The following is a 24,894-nucleotide window of genomic DNA, read 5'->3' on the forward strand; positions in this document are numbered from 1 at the left end:
GAAACCTACAGTCAAGAAAATATTTGTAAATAAACACCTTCCAAAAAATTTATTATCATCTAAGCCATTAACATCCAAAGATGATTTTTTCCAAAGTAGAAAATAACTAGTGTCAGTTACTAATTTGGTCAATTATATAGGAAATCAGCTTTAGAAGTAAAATTATCAGAAACACATGGCTTCGTAATAATGCCATTTAGCAGCTTAAAAGAAAACCTAGAAATTTCATAAATGGGCTAGTTAATATCTTTCAGTAAATCTGGCACAGCCATTCATATGCAATAATATTTAGATCTTGTTTTTGAAAATATTGGCTTCCCAACTAAACATCATTCTCTGCTTAACGTTAAAAAAATAGAGAAATGGTAAAGAAGATGCAGATTATTTTCAATGTCATGTAAATTGTATATACAGTCATCCCTCAGTACTTGTGGGGCTTTGTTCCAGGACTTCCACAGATAACAAAATCCATGGATGCTCAAGTCCCTTATATAAAATGGATTCGCATATAACCTATGCATATTCTCCCTTATAGTTTAAATAATCTCTAGATTACTTCTAATACCTAATTAAATGTAAATACTATAAAAGAGTTGTTATATTGTGTTGCTTCTTTGTTTGCATTATTTTTATCGTTATATTGTTATTTTTTGTTTGTTTGAATATTTTCAGTTCAGAGTTGGTTGACAGACATGGAGGGCCAACTTAAAAAACCTGAAGATAACTGATCACACATTTGACAGTCATTCTATAAAAATGTATGTTGGATTCTAAAATACTGCAATATTTTCTATGGTTATAATAAACAATCTCAAGTTAATGTCAGATAAGAATTTTCTCACATACAACATAATGGGAAATACTTATTAGACGGTAATTTTGCAAAATTCTTTTAGGTCTTTGTTTTTGGAACAGATCTCTTTTATCTCCCTACCTACAAGGTTTGTAATTGCCGCTCTCCCCACCCCCACCCTATATTTTCACAATGAAATGAGGGATGTACATTTTGGGAAGGGACTTTCCAAGCATTTGGATTCTGATTCACCTTCAACTTTGGCAACTTAATTTAAAAAGAAATTCTTTCTCATATATTAAACAATATGGATTTCCTCCTCTTCTACACTTTTTCATAAACAAGATTGTATTAATTATTAATTCTAAAAGTATTTTCTTTTTGGAAGTGAAGATACACAAAACAGCACACATAAAAACAAATGAATATGTACTTATTACCCAGATATTTCTTTAAAGAGAGAAAGCAAGTTTTATAACGATGAAGTCCCCTTACATGCTACTTTGATTTTCTACATATGTACTAAACATTTTAGACTATTATTTCAAAATTAACATAAATGATATATTTTTCTGCCGCTTGCTGTTTTCACTGTACATTATATATGTGAGATCTAGATTTAGTTCATTTATTTTAACTGTTAGAATAATTTGCAAATTATGGCAAAATTATGATTATACCATAAATATACCACATAATTATTTGTAATATATCTAGACATCTGAGTGATTTTTAAAGCTTTTTGATTTCATGTAAAGAAAATGAATTATGCATATTCCTAAATTCATAATACATCATCTTTTCACAAAATCCTTTTCTTATGTAATAAGACAGATGTCTTGTTATATAACGTATGTGGGTAGGGAAGGCACTTTAAATGTTTAAAAGAAATAATGTACATGCTGTAAAGTGCAAAGACCTTAAACATGAAGTTCAACTCCCATAGAAGTTTAAAAAAATAACTGCCATAGAAGTTACAAAAAATAGCACTGACTTCCCTATGCACCCTACACCCAGCATGCCCCAATGACAACATTTCACAATATCAAATCATGATCAACAAAACCAGAAAACAGACACTGTATCAATACTATTACTAAACTATCGACCTTATTAGGATTTCACTAGCTTCTACATGCACTAATGTTTTCTTGTTTGCACTTCTATGACATTTTATATGTATAAATTATGCATACATACATGTATAGATTATGTATTATATTAATATGTATAGATTCAACTATCATCACAATCAGGACACGAATCTGTTCCATCTTCCCAAAGAAACTATCTTGTTCTCCTTTATAGTCATATCCTTTTTCCAACCTAAACATGGCAACTAATCACATGTTCTCTATTACTATAATTATGTGATTTTAAGGATGTTATATTAATGAAATAATATACCATGTAATCTTTTGAGATTAGCGCTTTTTAACTCAACATAATGTTCTTGAGGTCTATGGAAATATTTGTATATGCCAACACCATTCTTGTTTATTGCTTTTTAGTTGTGTGTTGTATATCCATTGTATGTATGTACCATCATTTCTTTATTCTTTTACCCATTCAATGAGATTTGGGTTGTGGCAAGTTTTGGCTATTATGAATAACACTGCTATAAAAATTTATGTACAGTTTTTTGTTTGAATGAAAGTTCACTTCTCTAGGAAAAATGCTTAGAAGGATAATAATTAGGTCACATGTTAAGTGTATATTTAACTTTATAAAAGCTTATAAAGCTTCTGAAGGTACCAGAGTCTTTACAAGCTTATAAAGCTTATAAAGATTTTTTCTCCAGTGGCTGTACCATTTTCACCAGCAATGTATGAGAGATATAGTTGCTCTGCATACTTGCCAACATTTGATAATTTCAGTATTTTTTATTTTAACCACTCTAATAGGTATAGAGTGGTATTGGTTATTTCTCTAAGTGGACAACTTTTCACTTACTTTTGACAGAAAGAAAGGGAATATGAATGTTTCTCTGATTATGTGGTTTGACTTTTCATTTCTTTTTATTTTCTGAATTCTGTTTTCCTAAGGGCTGTTTTTAAATATGCACTAGAATTGATTTATATGTTTTATAGTTTAGGTTTTTTGCCTATACCAGGTTTGTGGATGTATCTTACTGTTTTCTTCAATAGGTTTTATTTTTTATTTATTTTATTATATTTTATTTTTTTGGAGACAGGGTCTGGCTCTGTTGCCCAGGCTGCATTGCAGTGTGTGATCTCAGCTCAATGCAAAGTCCGCCTCCCCAGTTCAAGGGATTCTCATGCCCCAGCCTCCTGAGTAGCTGGGATTACATGCACTTACCACTATGCCCAGCTAATTTTTGTATTTTTGATAGAGATGGAGTTTTGTCATGTTGACCAGGCTGGTCCCAAACTCCTGGCTTCAAATGATCCACCCGCCTCGGCCTCCCAAAGTGCTGAAATTACAAGTGTGAGCCACCATGCCAGGCCTCTTCAATAGGTTTTACAATTTTGACTTTTAAATTCAGGCTTATCATTCATCTTAAATTCATTTTTCATAAAATGAGAAGTAGGAGTCAAGATTATTTTTTCATACAGTTATCTAGTTGTCCAGCACTATGTGTAGAAAGGGTTATCTTCCCCACCCTTGAATTGTTTTGAAACTTTATAGAAAATTAATTGACCTTATAAGTGTGGGTAGTTTTCTGGACTCCCTATACTTTCCATTGATAGATTCTTGTATCTTAACACATACATATATATATACACACACACACATATATGTGTATATTTGTGTATATATGTGTGTATATATGTGTGTGTATGTCTATATGTGTGTGTATATGTGTGTGTGTATATATGGACATATATACATACATATATATTTAAATATATATTTAAATATATATTTATATATATTTAACATATATTATATATTTTATATATATTATATAATATATAATATATATTATATATAAATATATATTTTATATATAATATATAATATATAATATATATTATATATAAATATATATTTTATATATATTATATAATATATAATAGATATATAAATATATATATTTAAATATATATTTATGTACACATATATACACACACACATATATACACATATATATATACACACACACACACACACACGCATATATATATATACCAGTCTCAATTACTGGGGATTGATAGCAAGTCTTGAATTCTGTGTAGCATGAGTCTTACTATTCTTTTTTCAAGATTGCATTTGCTATTCTAGGTCCTTTCCATTTCCATACACAGTTTAATATCAGTGTGTACATTTCTACCAAAAATTTTACTGGGAATGCTTTGAATCTACAGAACATTTGGGGAGAATTGACTTCTTACAATTTGAGTTTTTCAACTTATTTATAAATAAGTATGTCTCTGACATTTTTTAAAGCAGTGCTTTGCAGTTATTAGTGTAGAGGGTTTATACATTTCAATGTTAACATTTATTTTTAAATATTTTACATTTTTTGACACTGTCATGAATGCAATTTTTAAATTTAATTTTTAAAGTTTATTGTTAATATTTAGAAATGTAGCATATTTTAAATTAATCTTTATTGTGTGTCCTTGAGTAAATTCACTTATTACATCTAAAGTGTTTGTGAGGATTTCTTAAAACTTTTATGTACAATAAGATGTCATCTGTGAAAATCAGACGGTCTTCTTTTCCAATCAGATTTTCTTGCCTTGTTCCTGATATTAGGTACAAAACATTGGGCCTTTAACCGCTAAGTGTATCAAGTTAAGAAAGTGTCTTCTAGTCCTAATTTTCTACGAATTCTTACCACAAATCTGTTGAATTTGTGGTAAACATTTTCTGCATATATTGAGACATTGATTTTTCTCCTTTTTATGTTAATGTGGTAAATTAGAATTCTACTTTTACTGGATATAGAATTGCAAGTTGACATTTTTTTCTTCCACTTTCTTCTGGATGTCAATATTTATGATCAATAGTGAACCATCCTCCTTACAAATGGTCTCCTGTATATCATGTATACTTTAGCTGCTTTAAATTTTTTTCTTTTGTGTTGGTTTTCAGCAATTTGATTATGATGTGCATAGGTGTAATTTTTGTGTTAAACTTTTTAAATCTGTTTTCTCATATTTCTCATCAAACTTTAAATATTTTCAGTGATTAGTTTTCACATATTTTTTCACCTCTAATCTCTCTTCTGGAAAGTCAATGACATATCTATTAGTTTGCTTGCTATTATCTGACAGAGCACTCAAGCTTTGATTTTTTTAAAGTTATTTTTTCTCTCTCTGCTTCACTTTGGAGAGTTTATCTTGCTTTGTTTCTGAGTGCACTTTTCTTCCCAATGTCTAATTTATTAAGTCCAGCCATTATACTTTTTTCAATTAAGGTGAAATAGTTTTCAGTTCTAGATTTTCTATCTCATTATTTTTTAAAGTTTATTTTCTCTATTAAGATTTCAATCTGTTTCCTCAACATTTAAATCTCTGAATTTATTTATTTATTTATTTATTTTTATTTATTTATTTTTGAGACAGAGTCTCGCTCTGTTGCCCAGGCTGGAGTGCAGTGGCTTGATCTCAGCTCACTGCAAGTTCCGTCTCCCGGGTTCACGCCATTCTCCTGCCTCAGCCTCCCAAGTAGTTGGGACTACAGGCGTAGTTGGGACTACAGGCGCCTGACACCACGCCCCGCTAATTTTTTTGTATTTTTAGTAGAGACGGGGTTTCACCATGTTAGCCAGGATGGTCTCGATCTCCTAACCTCATGATCCGCCGGTCTCGGCCTCCCAAAGTGCTGGGATTACAGGCGTGAGCCACCGCGTGTGGCCAAATCGCTGATATTTTTATTAGATGTTATAATTTGCAGGCAAGAATCTTAAAAAGGTTACCTGATTTGGTTCTAGTGATGATTTTTCTTACAAGGCTCATTTTCCTGCTGCTTTGAAGGATTAGCAATTTTTTACTCCACACTGGACACTGTAATTTTATTTGCTGAATCTGTAGATTTTGTGAGCATCCTTGAAACTCTGTTAGCTTTTATTCTAACAGAGGCAGCTTTTATTCTAGCAGGCAGTTGATTTGTTGATTAACTTGGTCTTTTTGAGGCTTACATTTATGTTTTACGATTGTGGATCTAGAAGAGATTTTAATCCACGGCTAGAGTCACCCCTTCCTAAAGTTTAACTTTACATGGTCTTAACTAAATGTCTGGGACGTTCTCCACTGTAGCAGGTCAGAACTCCAATGTTTCCCGGTTTGGGTTAGTCTCTAGAGTCTCTTTCCCGTTCAGATATTCCCAGTAGCTGTTCCCTTCTGGACCTCTAGAGTCTCTTTTCAGTTCAGATATTCCCAGTAGCTGTTCCCTTCTGGACATCAATGAGTCACATAGTGCGCTATACACAGAGCTTCGTATTTGGCCAAAGACTTAAGGAAACCACTATACCAATTTTTGCAACACTTTCTCTAGTATTTTACCCTGTAAATACCATTTATCTCAGCAACTCTGAACACTCCTTTCTCTCTCTCTTTTCAACTCAGTGAAATTACTGAGCTCTCTTTAGGCTTCCCTTCCCTCTGCTGTAGTCCAGAAAGTGTTTTCAAGCTGTTACCTGAATTGACTGCGGAACTCAGGTTCCACACTTTTATCTCAGGGATCATAGTCCTGTGCTGTCTGTTTTTCAACTTATACAACAGTTGTTTGATTAATTTTATCCTGGTTTTATAAAAACGTTTTTCTTCAGAAGGACTGGCCTATACTATATGATAGCCCAAAGCAGAAACAATTAGGAAAACAAATAAATTGGTACTAAAATTATGGTCATTAATTTTTAAACACAATAATATGTAATTTAAATCTATCTATTTTCTGCATGGTTTTAATTTATTCCTCTTGCCTGCTGTATTGTGTTTCATAATGTATATCCAACCAATTATTCATTTCTTTAATTAAAGAGTACTTAAGTTGCCTCTAAATGTGTATAAATAATACAGCAACACACTTTTTGGTAAATATTCTTTGGTGGCTGTATGTAAAAATAATCTGGGAGATATATACATACATATATGGACATCCATACATATATCCAGAAATATATATATCCAAATATATATATGTATCCAAAAATATGTATCTTTTTTTCCTCCAAGAATGGGCTTGCAGACTAATAGGGTATTCAAATACCTACTTTAATAAACACTGACAAGTTTCTTTCCAGAATGACTACCAGCTTCTACTTTCACCAACTGTACACAAGGATTTTCACATTGGTGACATCCCTTTGCAATATCCAGTTTTCCAATTTGTGCCATTTGATTAGTATAGTCATAAGACATCTTAATTTTCATTTTCATCCCTCTCATCTGGAAACCGAGCATCTCTTCACATATACTTGCCCATTTAGGCATCATCCCTGTGAACTACCAATTTATATTATTTTTCTAATGTATTCATTGGGTTACCTGAAAGAGATCTTTTTATATTTAGATATTAAGCTCTGTTAAATGAGACACTGAAAACAGTAGTCATATACCTGTTAACTTTTTCTATTAAATCCTTAATACAAAGAGATATTTTATTTAACACGATCATCTGATTTTTTGCCATATCGTTTGCACTATTCATACCTTTCTAAAAATGTATTTTAACTGCTAAGTTGCAAAGGTATTATTCCTTGTTTTACCTGTTTTACAGCTTTACCTTTCATAATTGGATCTTCGAACCTTCTGAATCCTGCCCACTGTTGTAAAAGGTGTGCATGCATACCCCTGTACGTTTTCAATGCCATTTAGTAAACAATCTCAGCTTTCTAATCTTTATAGTACAGTCATATATCTATTCCTGACCTTGCTATTCATTTCCATTGGTCTATTCATCCATTCCTGTGCCGGAACCATAAAGTTTGCTTTACCTTTTTACTAAGCCTTTATGTCTTGTGACACAACTTGCTCTTCTTTTTCAGAGTTGACACTCATATTCTTGGGTTTTTAATCCTCAATACACATTTTCATCAGGCTTGCAACAATCATTGTAATATTAGATGAGATTTCTTCTAATTTGTAGATTTATTTGGGTACAATTGACACATTTTCTTGACTAAGTTGTTGCACTCATGAATACTAAACTTGCCTCGCTATTATCATACCCTACCTAGATCATGTTTAACAACTGAGACAGAGATAGTCACTGAGAAAACTGCAGCCTGATGGGTCTCAGCCAAATCCCTCTCTGGAAATTGTCCTTCGCTGAAGAGAACTGCCTTATCAAAGTCACACCTTCTCCTGAGGAGATAACAGGAACATTAAAGCCTGGTCCTCTTGTCTCAAGCTAGGACAACCCAAAAGGGTCTTCCCTGTCTTCAGACCTCACTTTCTCTGATGCACCTCTTGAAGGGCACCATTTCCCTCTGTTCATTTCTGCTTCTTTCATCTCTCACAGGAGTTGTTTTGGAAAGCTCTCCTGAATAAACTCTCTGCATTCAAACATAAAACTATCAGAGTATGTTTCCTGGGAAACCTGAATTATAATTCTGTCTTCTGCAGGAAAATTCTGGGGTTTGGGGCGATTCATTTAGTCAATTAAGTATAAACTTGTCTATATATTTGACATGACTTCTGATATATTTTTGGATGTAAAGAAAATGTACTTTGTTTCCGTTTTTCTAATTCCTGTCAGGCAATATGCTTTGCTCTTCCTTGAAAGACAGAAATGTTATTTACTAGCTTCCTCAATATCCAGAATTTAAACGTTTGATTATGCCTTATTCTTGACTTACTATTGAAGGCTACTAAAGAGTATTGTGGATGATACTCATCCCTATTATTAAGAAATAAAATCCATTGTCTTTTGGCATTCATTGCTTCTGATATGAAGTTAGCTGTCAATCTAATTATTCTTTGTAGATAATCTTCTGGTTTACTAAATTTATCGTTTATAGTGTCCAGTCTAGAGTGTATATAAATGAAATGTTTTATTTCCAGAGTTTATAATTGGTTTGCTTGCATACCCATCTGTCCTTTCTCAAGATTTGATAACTTTTGTTTCAAATTTTCTGTCCTTTTATTGTGCGTGTTATTATTACATTTTTAAGAATCTTATACTAGTAACAATTGCAGTGCTTTTTTCTTTCTGTTTTTCCTTTTCGTTTTCCTCTTAGTATAGCCTTGTACCAATTGTGTAATTATCTGCCTCCAGTTCCCTGGCACAAGTGGGCAGGTGGGATGTTTTCATTCCCCAGTACTCTTCTAGATTTCTACTCTGGTCCTTTAGTCAGCTCTGTATTCTTTGATAAAAGCCACTGATGCCTTTCCCTGCATCCACTCATTTAAAAAGAGACATCTGGATATTTCTATTCCAGTATGATTTACCTTGTTTTTGTGTTCAGTTGGATCACTTCAATGTGAAAAAAATATGTATCATTGTAATGTATATTATTTATTTTTATATAGTGGAAGATAGAGGAGTATGGAAAGAGGATTAATATCCTTGCATTAATCTCATAGACCTATTATGATCAGTAATCTATCCAATCAGTTTTCATTCATTTTTAAATGTGGAAAAATTAAATACTATAACTGTTTTGTTTTTTTGAAAGAGAGTCTCACTCTGATATCCACTCTGGAGTACAGTTGTACAGTCTCAACTCCCTGCAACTTCCATCTTCTGGGCTCAAATGATCTTCCCACCTAAGCCTTCCAAGTAGCTGGGGCTACAGATGTGCACCCCCATGCTCAGCTAAATTTATTTTTTTTAATTTTTAGGGGTAGAGATGGGGTTTTGCCACGTTACCCAGACTGGTCTTGAACTCTTGGGCTCAAGAAATCTGTCTGCCTCAGGCTCGGAAAGTGCTGAGATTACAGGCCTAAGGCAGCATGCTTGACCACAATATTATATCATTTCTTTATCCTGGCATTCCTTTACAGATTTATATCTCAATTCTTGCTCAAAAGTGGCCACTGACCAATCTGTGCCAAAGTGTTATAATGGCCTAAATTAGCAATTTTCCTTGGATAATCTACAGGCCACTTTCTTAGAGAGGTCTCTATTAAAATGCAAGAAGATATTTGCTGAGTGGTTATCTCAAATCTGTGCATAGATTCCATAAATATTTTCCAAAACACACGCACTTTAGCTAGCGACTACCTTAATTTTGCTTCTCTTTCAGGAAAACTCCTGGCATGAGTTGTTCATAAAAATGATGAATATAACTGGTCTGGAAATCATAATACTCATTTTATTCAAATAGCACATGATCTTTTCATATAAAATCCTATAGTCAAGCTAAATATATAAATTTTTTGGTGAATGCAGAATCTGAGCAAGGGGTAATGATTGGTTGTAAACTTAGGGTTACCTGATGCAATCATTTTCACCTACCAAAAAGGCCACACACTTCTGTCACTGGTCAGAATACTCTATTCTCTGGAAATTTCTAGAAATGCACTGAAAAATTCTTATTTATGTGATCAGTTTTCCTGGACTCCAAATTGACCATTCTCCTCTGTTTACCTAGTCTTCCTTCTAGTAGCATATAGTGCAATTGAATTTAGCAATGCACTTACAGTTATACAGCATAGAGTCTTTATTCTGATCATTATGTTTAAAACCTGGTTTTACCAAAAGCTCCAATATTTTACACTTTATTATATAGAATTGTTGAGCTCACAATTATTTGTTAATTTTTTATATGGTTGGATTTTCTGAGTAATGAGGGTGCTTTGGTATTTCCTCCAGTTATAGCCTGCAAATTCTACTCTTCTAAAATATCCAAGAAAAAAAGTTTCAATTTTCCATCCAGAGTAATTTTATTTTAAAGTTGTAGGATACTAATATTTTTACATCTGTCACAAAAATTAACATTTTTAAGCAATGTCACATTTTAAATTATATTACAAGAAAAGATGTTATTATTTTAACACATGGTATTTTGATATTATCCCAAATAGATACAGTTGTGATATTTTCAAAATTTAATTATAAACATATTTTAAAGTGCATTTATTTGAGAACTAGTGTCTACAACATTTTTCTGTAACTTTAAGCACATTTCTTACCACAAGTTGAACTCTTCCACCATTAAGTACATCTGGATCTAACTCAGGCAAAAAGTGATTGCTGCATAGTGACAAAAACAGAAAGTATTTTATAATGTAAATGTAGAGGAAGCATATAAAAGAAATGCCCAACTAAAAAGCTTGAGAGAAATTAGTTATTTATAAAATGGAAATAATAGTTTTCTTAAATTATGTTACAAGCAAAAATAAGTACAAATGTACATCTTTACCTAACTAAAAAAAAAAAATCAATTTGAGATAAAATTTCAATTTCTAAATAACACTTCAATACCACCCTTCTTTGTCAAACATAAACACATGCAAAGAGCCACAATTGATTAGTACTACTAATGATGGTTAACAAATTATAGAAAATTTAAACATTTTATTTGTTATTTGCTTATATTTTTTAGTTGTCTTTTCAAAAAAATAAAGCTTCCTACTTTTAAAATAGCTCTAGTGTGTTTAATGAATTATACTAATATTTAAAATAAAATACTGTTTAAAACTAGAACAATATTTGGCTTTTCAAGAACTCTTGTCTTTGAAAAACATTTTTTTCTTAAAATATGACTACCTATTTAATGTATTATATTTTCAAAGGATAAAGTTTATTAACAATTTCTTATTGTTTAAAATTTTATATATAACTTATTTATGAGTAAGGATTACTGTTAAATATTTAAGTATATCAAAATGTCATCCTGAAACATTTTTCTTACATTTTTGTTTACACTACATCTGTTCTAATGTTTTTAATTTTCTGAACAAGACCTCTTATATCTGGTTAATAGAAATAGTAAGTTATGGATTCTATTATTACATGTTTGTTTATAGTTCTAAGGATGCTTTCTCTTATGGTTTGGATGTAGTCTCACCAAAACCCATGTTGAAATTTGATCCCCAATGTAGCAACGTTGGGTGCTGGAAACTAGTGAAGAGGTGTTTGGGTCATGAGGGTGGTTACCTCTCATGAATGCCTTGATGCTATTCTTGCAGTGAGTGAGTTCTTGTTCTTGTTAGCCTGGATTAGTTCTGGCAGGACTGAATCAGTTGCCATGAGAATGAGTTGTTGAAAAGACAGTATACACCGTGGGTTTTGCCCCTTCATATGAGTCTACTTCCTCATTGACCTTCCACCATGTTGTGACCCGGCATCAGACACCAAGCAGTTTCTGGTGCCATGTTCCTTGAACAACTCAACCTGCAGAACCATGAGCTAACTAAACCTCTTTTCTTTATAAATTACCCAGTCTGAGCTATTCTATTATAGCAACACAAAACAGATGAAGATACTACCCTATTAATTCAATTGATTAATAACAACATAAAATAAATTGTGCTTACATTAATTTGAATACTTAGTAAGATAAAAATTCTCAAATATTGACGTCTTTATTCCTACTTTTCTGCTCACATTAAAATCTGACATAATTCAGATCATAACGTTTTATTTTTATTTTTATATGATTTTTCATATTTTTAAAAGAATTAGATAAAACTGATCACATATTAAAGTTACATTTATATATATCATTAAAAGAAATTTGTTTTAAACCTATTTTGACTTGCTGTTAAACTAAGTTTTAACTGTAATAATTATAGGTTTTTGTTTGTTTGATACTCATGTGAAACAGTTACTACCCACTACGCCTGAAAATATTTCTAAAATTGTCTTTATATTTATATTCAATATTGGCTTACATTTTTTATAAATGCCTATAATAACACTTTTATTCCTTTGTGGATATATGTAGCTAAAACAAAAATCTTGAAAATCTATGTAAAAATATCATCTCTGGACTTTTATTTCCTTAAAACTTTGGTTCAGGATGTATATATATGCTTTATCTCATATTGCTATGGGCTGGATTCTGTCCCCTAAAATGCATATGTTGAAGTTCCAACCCCTCGTACCTCAAATATGGCTGTACTTAGATATTTGAAAGAAATAATTAAGGTAGATAGGATCATATAGGTGTGCCTTAATCCAATATCAATAGTGTCCTTGTAGGAAGAGAAGATTAGAACAAAGACAACACAGCCCAAGGGATGACAATGTGAGGATACAGCAGAAAGTAGCCATCTGCAAACAAAGGAGAAGGTCTCCAAAGATACTGCACCTGCTGACACCTTGATCTTGAACTTGTAGCCTCTGGAGCTGAGATAAAATAATTTTCCCTTGTTTAAACCACCCAATCTGGTATTTTGTTATGGCAGCCCTAGCAAAATGGCACATACATTAATATAACAAAAATTAACTAAGCAGCTTTTAGATTTAGGGTACCTTGTTGCTAGGGAATATAAACATTTGATAACTTCAACCTTGTAGCTCACCTGTACGTCATGAGTTAGAATTATTATCTCTCTATGAAAGAGGAAACTGAAGCTTTGGGGCATCACTGAAATGAGTTACATGACTGGTAAAGTGACAGTCACAGGGTTGAATTATAATTTTAACTGTCAAACTGTCATAATTTTAACTGTACAAATAACAAAAATAAAGCAAAATAAAACACAATCTACAATATACGTGATATCTAAAAACATTTAATGAATACCACATTTTTTACTTTATAGAGTAGGATGATTTTTGTGGCTCATCTGTTGGTTTCAAGCATTACAGAATAGAGTTGTTCCCAAACATTTCAGGGTGAAAAATAGAAGGAGTAATTAAATCTATTCTATATGAAAGGCCTTTTTATTACCTGGCAACGTAGTGTATTGGCCTGTGGCTACAAAGTCATGTTTGTTTTAGCACAATTAACCTAGGTTTCAATTTTCAAGATGTGTTTACAATACAAAAATCTAATTTAGAGGAAATGATCTCACCATTTCATATTTCTGGAACTAGTTGTTTCATGAACCTCAACCTGTGTGTGAAGCCATTGGTACGTATATTCTCTATTCCTTTCTAATTTTTCATTTGCAGTGGTATCTTTGTGGATAGGGTCTTCTTCTATACCTGTGAAAGAAATATGGAATGTGTATTTGTTATTTAAAGAGATCAAACTTCGGCCAACCAGTTCCATCTGTGCTAAACATTTCATCACAAGAAAGAAAAAAATGACTAACTGAGAGCTAAATCTGTAAGAAAAGTAATGTCAGTAAGAAAAGTAATGTCAGTCACAGATTAACAATTTTTCCTGCTTAAGTTTCAAACCCATGTATTTTGAAAAACATACTTAAAATCCATCACCATTTATAGGGCTTGTTTTTGAGTTTTTAATTAGAAAAATCAGAGAGCTATTTTTTGGTAGACTGTAGAATTCTTCTAATATAAAAGCATCTGTTCCCTATCTGTCTTTTCAGGATTAAAGTCTAATTGTTCTTATACCACTCTTATACATATGGAGAATTTACAAATTATATTGAGTGTATTTGAACCTGAATTTTCATTTACATAAAACTGAGCTTGCTCTGTGTAAGCTACTATAGTATTTAATGCATTCCAGAGTTACACTGAAGACTAGTTTTAAAGCCTTCCTCCATGGACTTGATCTTTTAGACTGCTTCATTTTTGATATGGAGCTTGTTGGCTTCATAAACTTGATTGAAAGTACACCACAGGGAGACACCTCTTAAAACCTAAATCATAGTAATCAACTCAGAACAATCTTGTAGTTTAAAAACCTGATATTTAAAATGTCAAGTTATTACTTTGGAATATTCTTTCATTATAGATGTTTGTACAGAAGAAGTCTACATATTTGCAAGTTGTTTGGAAAACGAATAAAGCATGGTGGAAAACCTATTTTGAATACTCTGTTCATGTACGTGCACATACACATACACATAAGCTTAGCATGTGTCATTCAGAATATGTTGAGGATGATATATCTAACATGTCTTTCTTCCTTAAAAGTTACTGTTGTAATTAGTGAAATGACTCTAGTTTTCGATTTAAACAGATGTTTAACCAGGTCTCTGGAAAGCTTAAAATCTGGATGCTTTGAGTATCTAAAACTCTGTTACTTAGTAAAGTTCCTATTGCTTCTTATGCCGCCTTATATTTCTAAAATGACTTCAGCCCTTGAAACCTGAACTTAGGCCAACTCTTCCATAGTTGCTACAATTAGAGGAACAATTACTTCACATGAGGGGATTGGCCGTTTAATCCATCAGCAGACTCCATTTTCATAAATAGCCTTATAATTATACAAAAGTTATAAAACACACTCAAACAAAGGGAAGATTTGGCATTGCTACACACTGCATTGGGTCTCTATTATAGCAAAACCCCTAGCTACTGATCTGGTTTCCTGGAGTGACCAGGCCAGATGTTGGACAGCACAGTGACAAAGAACAGTGATGACTCAGTGACTCTGATGATCAACTGAGTCCAAGACTTGAAACTCACCTACTCCTGATGTGGAGAGAATCCTTTTGTAATAAGTAAACTTTTAGTTAAAACGTAAATAATCTCAGTCTTACCGTTCTTAAAAATAGTGGCATATACTTGCAATGGTCACTTTTTAAAGTACTCATTTTGGAAAGCTTTTCTCAATTCTACAATAACACTTCATAAACTCTAAGTGGTTTTACATCAGAACTCAGCCAAAGTTCTAAACAACAATTCCTGAGTAAAAAGGAGAGGTTTCATCACAAGGATCCAATTCTTATTAACCATTTTAACCCCAAGGCATAAATTGGTAGATTGGCATGAGCTCAGTGTAAGAAACAGAACAAGCATAGTGGTGAAATTGGCTGGATGTACTTGAAAATACTGCAATTCAAATGTTAGAGGAAGTGGTTCTGTCTCAGCAAAATCATTTCAGAATTACTCCTGTTACTGAGGAAGAGAAAGTAACATTTATTCTTGGAAGCTTGCAGAAGTCCTTTATTTAGCAACTTGTGTAGGAAGAATAAGGGTGACCTGGATTAATTAACGGATACTTACCAGTTTCCAGTTAGGCTGCCCAGTAATTCCTTCCTTTCAGTATTAGAAGAAGCATCCTTCTGCCTGCAGAACACTAATCCCTTTATCCACAGTTCCTTGCTACTTCTATGGGTCTTGCATCAATTCCCTATATTATTAACCTAAGAAAAATGCCTTCTTTTGATTCTTGCTATCCTCCAGTTATTACTGTTTATATGTGCTTTTTACTTCAAAACACAACCTTGAGTAATTTTAACATTTTTGAACTTTTATTACAAAAATAATAAATACTCATTACAGAAAATTTAGGAAGTAAAAAGTCAAAGAAAAGACAATCTGCAAACATCAGTATCAAGACAATTGCTGGTTAATATTTAGAGGCATTTACTTGTAGCTGTTTTCACATTTTTTTTTGGTTTTGTTTTGACTTCAGTTTACACACATAGTTGTTCCTCAGTACCCATAAGGAATTGGTTCCAGGACCTTCTTTGAATACAAAAATTGGTGGATGCTCAAGTCCCTGATATGAAATGACATTTGCTTATAACCTGTGAACATCCTCCTAGATACATTAAATCATTTATAGATTACTCATAATACCCAATACAATATAAACTATCATACTGATTTTCTTAGGAAATAATGAAAGAAAAAATCTGTACATGTTCAGTATAAGTGCATTTAAAACAATTTTTTTATCTGCAGTTGGTTGAACCTACAGATGCAGAACCCATGGATATGAGAGGCTGACTGTAATTATATGTATTCTTCATATCCTATTTTTCAGTTAGTATTATAATAAATATATTATATGTAATAGAAAACTCAGACATAGTTTACATGGTTTTATACTATGATCTACCAACTTACTATATAATAGGTTTTTAATTATCTCTTTTTAAATTTTACTTTAAGTTCTGAGATACATGTACTGAATGTGCAGGTTTGTTACATAAATATACACGTGCCATGGTGGTTTACTGCACCCATCAGCTCATCATCAACATTAGGTATTTCTCCTAATGCTATCCCTCCTCTAAACCCCCACCCCTCAACATGCCCCACTGTGTGATGTTCGCCTCCCTTTGTCCATATGTTCTCATTGTTCAACTACCAATTATGAGAGAGAACAGGTGGTGTTTGGTTTTCTGTTCCTGTGTTAGTTTGCTGAGAATGATGGTTTCTAGCTTCATCCATGTCCCTGCAAAGGACATGAACTCATCCTTTTTGATGGCTGCATAGTATTCCATGGTGTATATGTGTACATTTTCTCTATCCAGTCTATCATTGATGGGCATTTGGGTTGATATCAGTCTTTGCTATTGTGAATAGTGCTGCAATAAACATGTGGATGTGTCTTTATAGCAGAATGATGTATAATCCTTTGGGTATATAACCCACTAATGGGATTAATGGGTCAAATGGCATTTCTGGTTCTAGATCCTTGAGGAATTGCCACACTGTCTTCCACAATGGTTAAACTAATTTATACTCCCACCAACAGTGTAAAAATGTTCCTGTTTCTCCACATCCTCTCCACGATCTGTTGTTTCCTGATTTTTTAGTGACTGCCATTCTAACTGGCATGAGATGGTATCTCATTGTGGTTTTGATTTGCATTTCTCTAATGACCAGTGATGATGAGCTTTTTTTCATATGTTTGTTGTCTGCATAAATAATCCATTTTAAAAGATGGAATTAAGAATGAAATAATAGTATAAATATTTTGAAGAATTTGATGTAATCTATATTGTCAAATGGTTTTAAAAGGTCTCACCAATAACATACTTTATGAGATTGCTTATTTTATTGAGTCCCTGGTCAACAGTAAGAGAGCAAATATTTTTAAACTGCTGATAATTTGATAACAATACTAATTATGGTCTTAACTTATATATCTTTGATAGTGAAATGGAACATTATAATTATTTAATAATTTTAGTTTGTACATTGTAAAATATTTTTTTGTTTCATTCAATTATCTACTGGATTCTAGTTTCCTTTTTTGTTTTTGACTATTTATAATTATTTTTCTGTTATCACTGGTGCAAATATTTTCCCCTGACAATTGGTTGATTTTAGTTTCTACTCTATTTTCAAAAGGGGCAATTTTCTTTTTTAGTAGGCATACAAATTTATATATTTGCTCCAAATCTTCTAAACTATAGGCTACTTTCCTTTCATAATTTATAGGTATTTCCCAATTCTATAAACTACATGAGATATAAGAGGATTTCAGGGACTAATTGGACACTCTTCCAATATTTTGTTTATCACAAATAATATCACTACGAGATATTGTAAGATGGCCTGAAACTGGCTTATCTACAGTTATATTCATTCCGTAATTTCACTGACCTCACTGCTGGATTCCAGACCACTTCCTTTGTCTTACAACTCTTTTTTTTCTTCAGGCCTTTGGGACACCAGACATCAAGTATTCCCTCCCTTCAGGATCCTTTTTAGATTCCTTTAGATGTTGGTGCTCCCAGTTTTACAAGTACCTAGGAGTCAGTTCCCACTCTATATCTGGCACTGTGCTAGCTTCTGATAACAGTCAACCTGATTGGCATAGTTTCTTATCTCATGGAGCTAACAGCTGAGAGGACTAGGTATCACCAACCTCTATCTTATTCCTGTTCTTATATCTCATATTTCCACCTGAACTTCAAAATCACAACTTGTCTTTACCATCATCATCCTACTAAAGTATGTTTTTTTCCTCCTGGATTCCGAAGTAACTCAGATTAGTCAGTCTGTAGTCAATATTGGCTACTTATTCTTTAAGTACAAATATCTAATCAGATATAAGAACTAGTCCACCTCCTGGGTAATCTACTAATCTGGTTCCTTCTTTCTTTTGCAATTGCCACCATTTTACTTCAGGCCCCATTCTGAACGTGAGTGAGCAGTCTTCTCATATGTGGTGATATATGTATGTGTAAGGGTACCTTTCTGTCCTGTCACAACAGAAGAGGTTCTCTTCCTCTTAAACCCAACACCTTAAACTATGCACCAGATCCCAATCCTTCCATATAATCTAGAATCCCTTGCCATCAGTTTCCCTTTTCTTCTGTATTTTCAGCATATCTTAAGACTGACTTTTTACATTCCCCTCCAGTGACTCTTCTCTCTCTCCTTCCGTAATCAGATGAGCTTCTTGAAGACAAAGATTAGTCTCTGTTGACTTACTTGCCGTCTGCATTATGGCTTTCTTCCAACACCCTTTCACTGGAACTGTGCACATCAAAATGATCATAATGCTAAATTTGGGGGACTTTTTGAAGTTCATATCTTACTGACTTCTCCACAGTATTATTCACTGTTATCCACTCCCTCCTTCTTGAAAGGGTTGTTTTCCCTGGATTCATTACCTTCTCCATGTTTTTATTCTCAATCCTTTGGCTAAACCCTGGTCTATTCTAAGGGCCCCTCTTCCCTTGCCATCTTTTTCAATCTCAGGATTATTCTCTGGAGTTCTGTCTTGGCCCCATTTTATTTTTAGGCTATACTCTCTCTGTATAATGATATGCATTCAAATTCTTCAGTTGCTACTTTATTTTCTTCTGAGACATGTATTCAAAGACTCCTCACTTATATATCCAACAGATACTACAAGCATGTCAAAAAATTGAACTCATGTTTATTATTTAACCTTTTCCTAAATTTTCTATAATGCTATCACTATCATTAATTTACAACTGAGAAAACAGAGTGTGGCACTGAACCAGAATTCTTTCTAACCTTCCAACTGTGTATCTTACCATCTATGTTAAACCTATTAAATCTCCTCTATTCCCACTGCCACTATTTTTAATTCAGGCTACAATTGTTTCTTCTGAATTATTACAACAGCCTTCTAACTGGCCTCTGCTTTTAGTCTTCCTCCCACAGATATATCTCCATACAGCAAATGATCTTGCTAAAGTACAAATCTAATTGTGCCATCTCATAGGTTAAATTCCTGGTTCTCCACTGCCTTTAGATAATATTCAAAGGTTTTTTTGTGCATAATGTATAGGTCTTACTTTATATCTTCAGACACTTCTGTTAGGTTCCTGTCTCAATCCCCCAGACATAGTGTAGTTACCCCAAATGTTCTCTTTTGCCCACAGACATTTGCCCATACTGTCTTCTATGCTTGGGACTATCCACTTTGCCAAGGGTATTCCTGCTTCAGGTCTCAGTTTAGAACTTACATTCTTTGGGGTAAGCTCCCTGATCATCCAACACTGCATTCCCTATTTAAATTAGGTTAGGTATGCTCATTCCAAAGAACCGTATAGATACCCCATGACAGCATTCATTACATTGTATTCTATTTTCTTATCTAAGTGTCTGCTTTCCTACCATTATCAAGGGCAAAAATTACAATTACTTTTGCACCAATCTAACACAATATAATCTCCTTAAGTGGTACATAGTAGGATGGTGCTCAAAAATATTTGTGAAATAAAATAATAATTATCACAGTTGGTTAATGTTGTCTCAGTACCCTGAGAAAAGTAGAACTAGAATTTGTAGGTTTTTAGCATGTGGACAAACCCGTGCATTGTGGAGGATAACACATGTCTAAACGTGATTAACTTGATTATTATAATAGAAACTTCAGCTTTGAAGGTCAAGATTAGATTGGGATAAAAATTAGCAACTAAAGGTACAGAATTAAACACAAAACCATGCCAGGCACGGTGGCTAGCGTCTGTAATTTCAGCACTTTGGGAGGCTGAGGGAGGCGGATCACCTGAGGTCAGGAGTTCGAGACCAGCCTGGCCAACATGGTGAAACTCCATCTCTACTAAAAATACAAAAATTAGCCGGGTGTGGTATTGCTCGCCTGTAATCCCAACTACTATAGGAAGGCTGAGGCAGGAGAATTGCTTGAACCCAAGGGGAGGGGTTTGCAGAGAGCCAGGATCATGCCACTGCACTCCAACCTGGGCAACAGAGTAAAACTTTGTCTCAAAAAATAAAATTAAATAAAAATAAATAAATTAAAATAAAACACAATACCAAAAAATGAAACACTACTCATTCATATAAAATTACTTTATAAAATGTTTGACATATACTCAATCATAGAGGAAAGCAGATTAGTTTTAAGAAGTTCACCAAAAGAAATGAAGTACTTTCTAAATTAATGGAAATATTATTCTTTTCTTCATGAAAAGCACCACAAAAGTGTTCATTAAACTCATATGCTTCAAATAAATCAGTTTTCTAAATTTTCAATATAACATAATATCCTAAAGTGAGGGAGATTAAGATTCAATTATCATTTAAGGCACAGAAAAATAAGCTAACTATTTATATTTTTAATGTGCATGGCAACTTTCCCATGACTATTTTCTTTTCCCTTAATGGCTTTTCTCAGTAATATAATAAAATACTCTTGGTTTCATGTATAGAGATGAGTTCATTTCTTTACCAAAAGTTTTTGGAGGACATAGTTGTGGCTCAGAAAAACACTTCTTCATGCAATGGAAATATTTTTGGTAACTTTGATAAATGACTGAGTCTATGTATCTTATGTTGGCAATACTAAAATTTTGATTTACACTATAAAGCAAAAGTGGTCTGTATGTGTTTACTAAAATAAGTTATTGCATTATACCTCACAAAGCACAACTAAAAATGGAATTTGGCATAAATGTTACGCTAACAAGATTTTAATTTCATTAACATTCGTATAAATACTTGTTGATAGGCTGTTTATGGTTTCTTACTTAGGCTGTTTATGGTTTCTTCCTTAACCAATCCATTCTGTTGTTGGAAAGTTGACAGCATTGGCATGAAACCAGTAACTCTATAAGAGCCATTTGTGTGTGACAAGCAACATCCCTATTCTTTAAAGATATATTTAAGTATATATGTAATTGATCACTCAGAAAAAATGACTTCATGAATAAAGAGGATTGTTGGTGCAAAAGTTTTAAGAACAGAAATTTTGGGAATAGTGCCAAACCTATATGTAAGGTCAAAGGCTAACATCAGCACCAATCACTCCTTTACATATTTCACTATATTTTATGGCAGAGAGGGGGGAAAAAAAACTAAAATGAAAGTTATGTGCTAGTTTCTGACATTTGAATTAATTCTCAAAATTGGTCCATTTGGGGGATGGGATAGTACATAAAGTATATGAATAACCTTTATGAAGGCAAAGAAAAATAAAAATGAGTTACTAAATTATATCTTTGAAAATATTTAGATTTTGCAAGACACATTTTTGATATCATGGAATTAATAGATTTAGCTGAATCCCTCTAGAATAGCAGAAATATCTTTAAAAAATCAACTACAGTTGTGCTTATTAACCAATTGTAATAAATATTCTGTATTCAACTTATAAACAATTCCACATTAAAGGAAATATGTTTTGCCATGTACATTGTTTAGCTGGGCTATATTTCCTCACTAATATCTTTATAGTGCAGTACCAAATACTACGTAAAGGGTGATTCTTTGGTTTATTTCCAGAGAATCACACAACTCAGGAAAATCCTAGGTTGCTTAAGTCATATATACATTAACATGTATTGTGTCTCCATGTTTGCTATATGGACTGGGACTAGAGTAAGGTGAGTGGGACAAGTGAGGTATTTGCCTTAGGCATAACATTTAAGGAAGTGCAAAAAAACCTCAGTAATTAAGATAAATAATATTTTACTGTAATATCTAAAAATCAATGCAAAAATTTAAGAGAAACAAAATACCAACGTTTTAAATAACAGGACTAGTAACAGTGTTATGCCAAGTTGTTTTGAAGCTTGATGCAAAGGGAAAGATCAGTAATACTAATTCTTTCTCTGTCCTAGTATTTATCCATTTCTGGAAATACTAATGTAAATGTTAATAGGATATTGCTTTTAGAACTACCCAGTAGCCATGGAATTTATGATTGTTTCCCATGAGGCTGTCACACTACCTCATTTTCCATTACAAGAGGTCCTGGAATTCTGACTTATAGGAAATTCATTACAGAATAAATTAATTCAGTCTGTAAAACTAGGGTCTGTACCTTATCCATCTTTGTATCGGCCTAGCAACGAAATTGTACGTAGTAAGTTGGCTTTTTCACTTACTAGCTGTGTAATGTTGAGTAAATTATTTATCTTCTCTCCGTCTCAGTTTTCTCGTTTTAAAATGTAAATAATAACATAAAATGAACACTGAGGGTACCTAACATATAGTAGGGATTTACTAGCCATATTACTATCTTTTATTTTAAAAAGTAAAATGAATTCCATCATGTGTAGCCTCAATGCTATCTCAATTGCCAAAGGCCAGGACTTACTCTAAATTCAGGTCAACTTCAGGGTTCTAGGGGGTCACTCACAGGAGAGAAAGACTGATGATTAACACAAAACTAGCCAGAAAAATTTTCTGGAAGGTGAGTCCAGGAAGTACTCCTTACCAGAATTCTAAATATGTAATCCGTATTTTTAATGTATTTCATTTCATAATATATAAGGATTTTAGTGTGTCTTTAAAAAGAAAAATCAATTTGCACAAGATAAGAAGAGTAGATGGTCTTAATTGATTTTAAGTTATTACAAATTACTTTTATCAATTAGTAATAACCATGAAGGAGACTCCATTGACATGATTCTCTCCTGTTTCACCCTCTCAATTTAATTATCCTTGAAAAATATTCCTCTATCCAACCTAGACTCCCTCAGGGAGTGTTAATATAGTAGGTCATCCAAACTAGGGCTCACTCAACAGCATAATGGAGCATCTAATGATGTCAGTAGGTTGGCTTTCAGAATAACATGGTCATAGTGGCCACATAAATATTACTGCCACACACATATATATGTGTGTATGAACACATTACATATATATACACAATATATTATATATATAATATATATATTTATACATATACTTCTGGTCCCTGCTCTATCTAAAGGTTTTTACTCTTTGATAAAAATGTATTTCTAATTCTACTGATTTATGTATATTTATTAATTGAGGGACAAGTAGGTGGTTTTATTTCCTTTGCTACTTTTATTTCAAAAGAAACCAATAAGTGTATTAGTTGATATATTAGTGATAGAAGCTTGAAGAACTCAATAAAACATACTTTATATCATTACATAGCTATATAACAGAAATGCTCATAGCACATAAGTCTATATGTTCATAATGAAATTCCCGTTATGTGCATTTATATCATTTTATTATACACTTCTGCCTATGATAATTTCTGTATTTGTCAAACTGAATTATATAGGTAAGTTTCACATACAGAGATAACTTCATATGAAATACTGAATATATATTAAAATACTGCTTGCATTATGCAAAGCAATAATTAAAAATAACTTTCACAATTTGCATGTCAACATATTAGAAAGTAATAAACCTGGTTCTAAAGTTACTGTTTTCCATAGGCAACAATATTAAGCAATTATCCTTATAACTGGCTGAATATTTAAGAGTTTTCCAGTTGAATACTTTATTAATGCCAAAGTTTTATCTTTTGTTGTACTATTTTTAGAAAGACAGACTTTTATTTTACATGGAAGAATTTCATTTGTAAATGAATGAAGTCCTTTTTACAGGAATTTCACGTTTAATTTGAAAATAGGTAAAAGCAGTCCTTATCTACTCATATTCTTGTGGAGAAATGAGTCAATACAGGTAGGAATTATAGGTCCACACTAAAAAATTACTTTTTAGCTTTAAACCATTACTAATGTAAATATTAATTTTTGAAAGCTATTTTTAATTATTTTGTTTTGAAATATAACACATACACACAATTTTACATATAGTATGTATATATTCAATTTCAAGATTTATTAAAATGCTATGAAACATAATTATATAAATTATATATTAAATTATATGTAAATTATAATTATATAAATGAAATGTCATAAAAATATTCCTCTGATCATTTTAAAATAAAGAACACTGCCTGCATACCAGATGTCCTGCTCAAAAATCTCTCCTAATTCACCATGGAATACTATACAGCCATAAAAAAAGGAGTTCATGTCCTTTGCAGGGACATGGATGAAGCTGGAAGTCATCATTCTCAACAAACACAGGAACAGAAAACCAAACACTGCATGTTCTCACTCATAAGTGGGAGTTGAACAATGAGAACACAAGGACACAGCGATGGGGACATCACACACCGGGGCCTGTCAGTGGGTGGG

At 32.6% G+C, this 24,894-nt stretch overlaps 1 protein-coding gene across 3 annotated transcripts in view; it reads right to left on the minus strand.

Moving 5' to 3' along the window:
* The window catches only part of LOC105473267 (leucine rich repeats and IQ motif containing 1), a 239,268-nt gene that overhangs the window by 22,200 nt on the left and 192,174 nt on the right, over positions 1 to 24,894 (minus strand). For all 3 annotated transcript variants that reach the window (XM_071071347.1, XM_071071349.1, XM_071071348.1), the window contains exons 24-25: positions 13,675 to 13,807; positions 10,843 to 10,903 (exon numbers count right to left, since the gene is read on the minus strand). In XM_071071347.1, coding sequence (XP_070927448.1) covers positions 10,843 to 10,903; positions 13,675 to 13,807 — 194 coding nt within the window. The remainder of the gene's footprint in view (positions 1 to 10,842; positions 10,904 to 13,674; positions 13,808 to 24,894) is intronic.

Source organism: Macaca nemestrina, chromosome 10, assembly GCF_043159975.1.
Source record: "Macaca nemestrina isolate mMacNem1 chromosome 10, mMacNem.hap1, whole genome shotgun sequence".
Taxonomy (NCBI): Eukaryota; Metazoa; Chordata; class Mammalia; order Primates; family Cercopithecidae; genus Macaca; species Macaca nemestrina.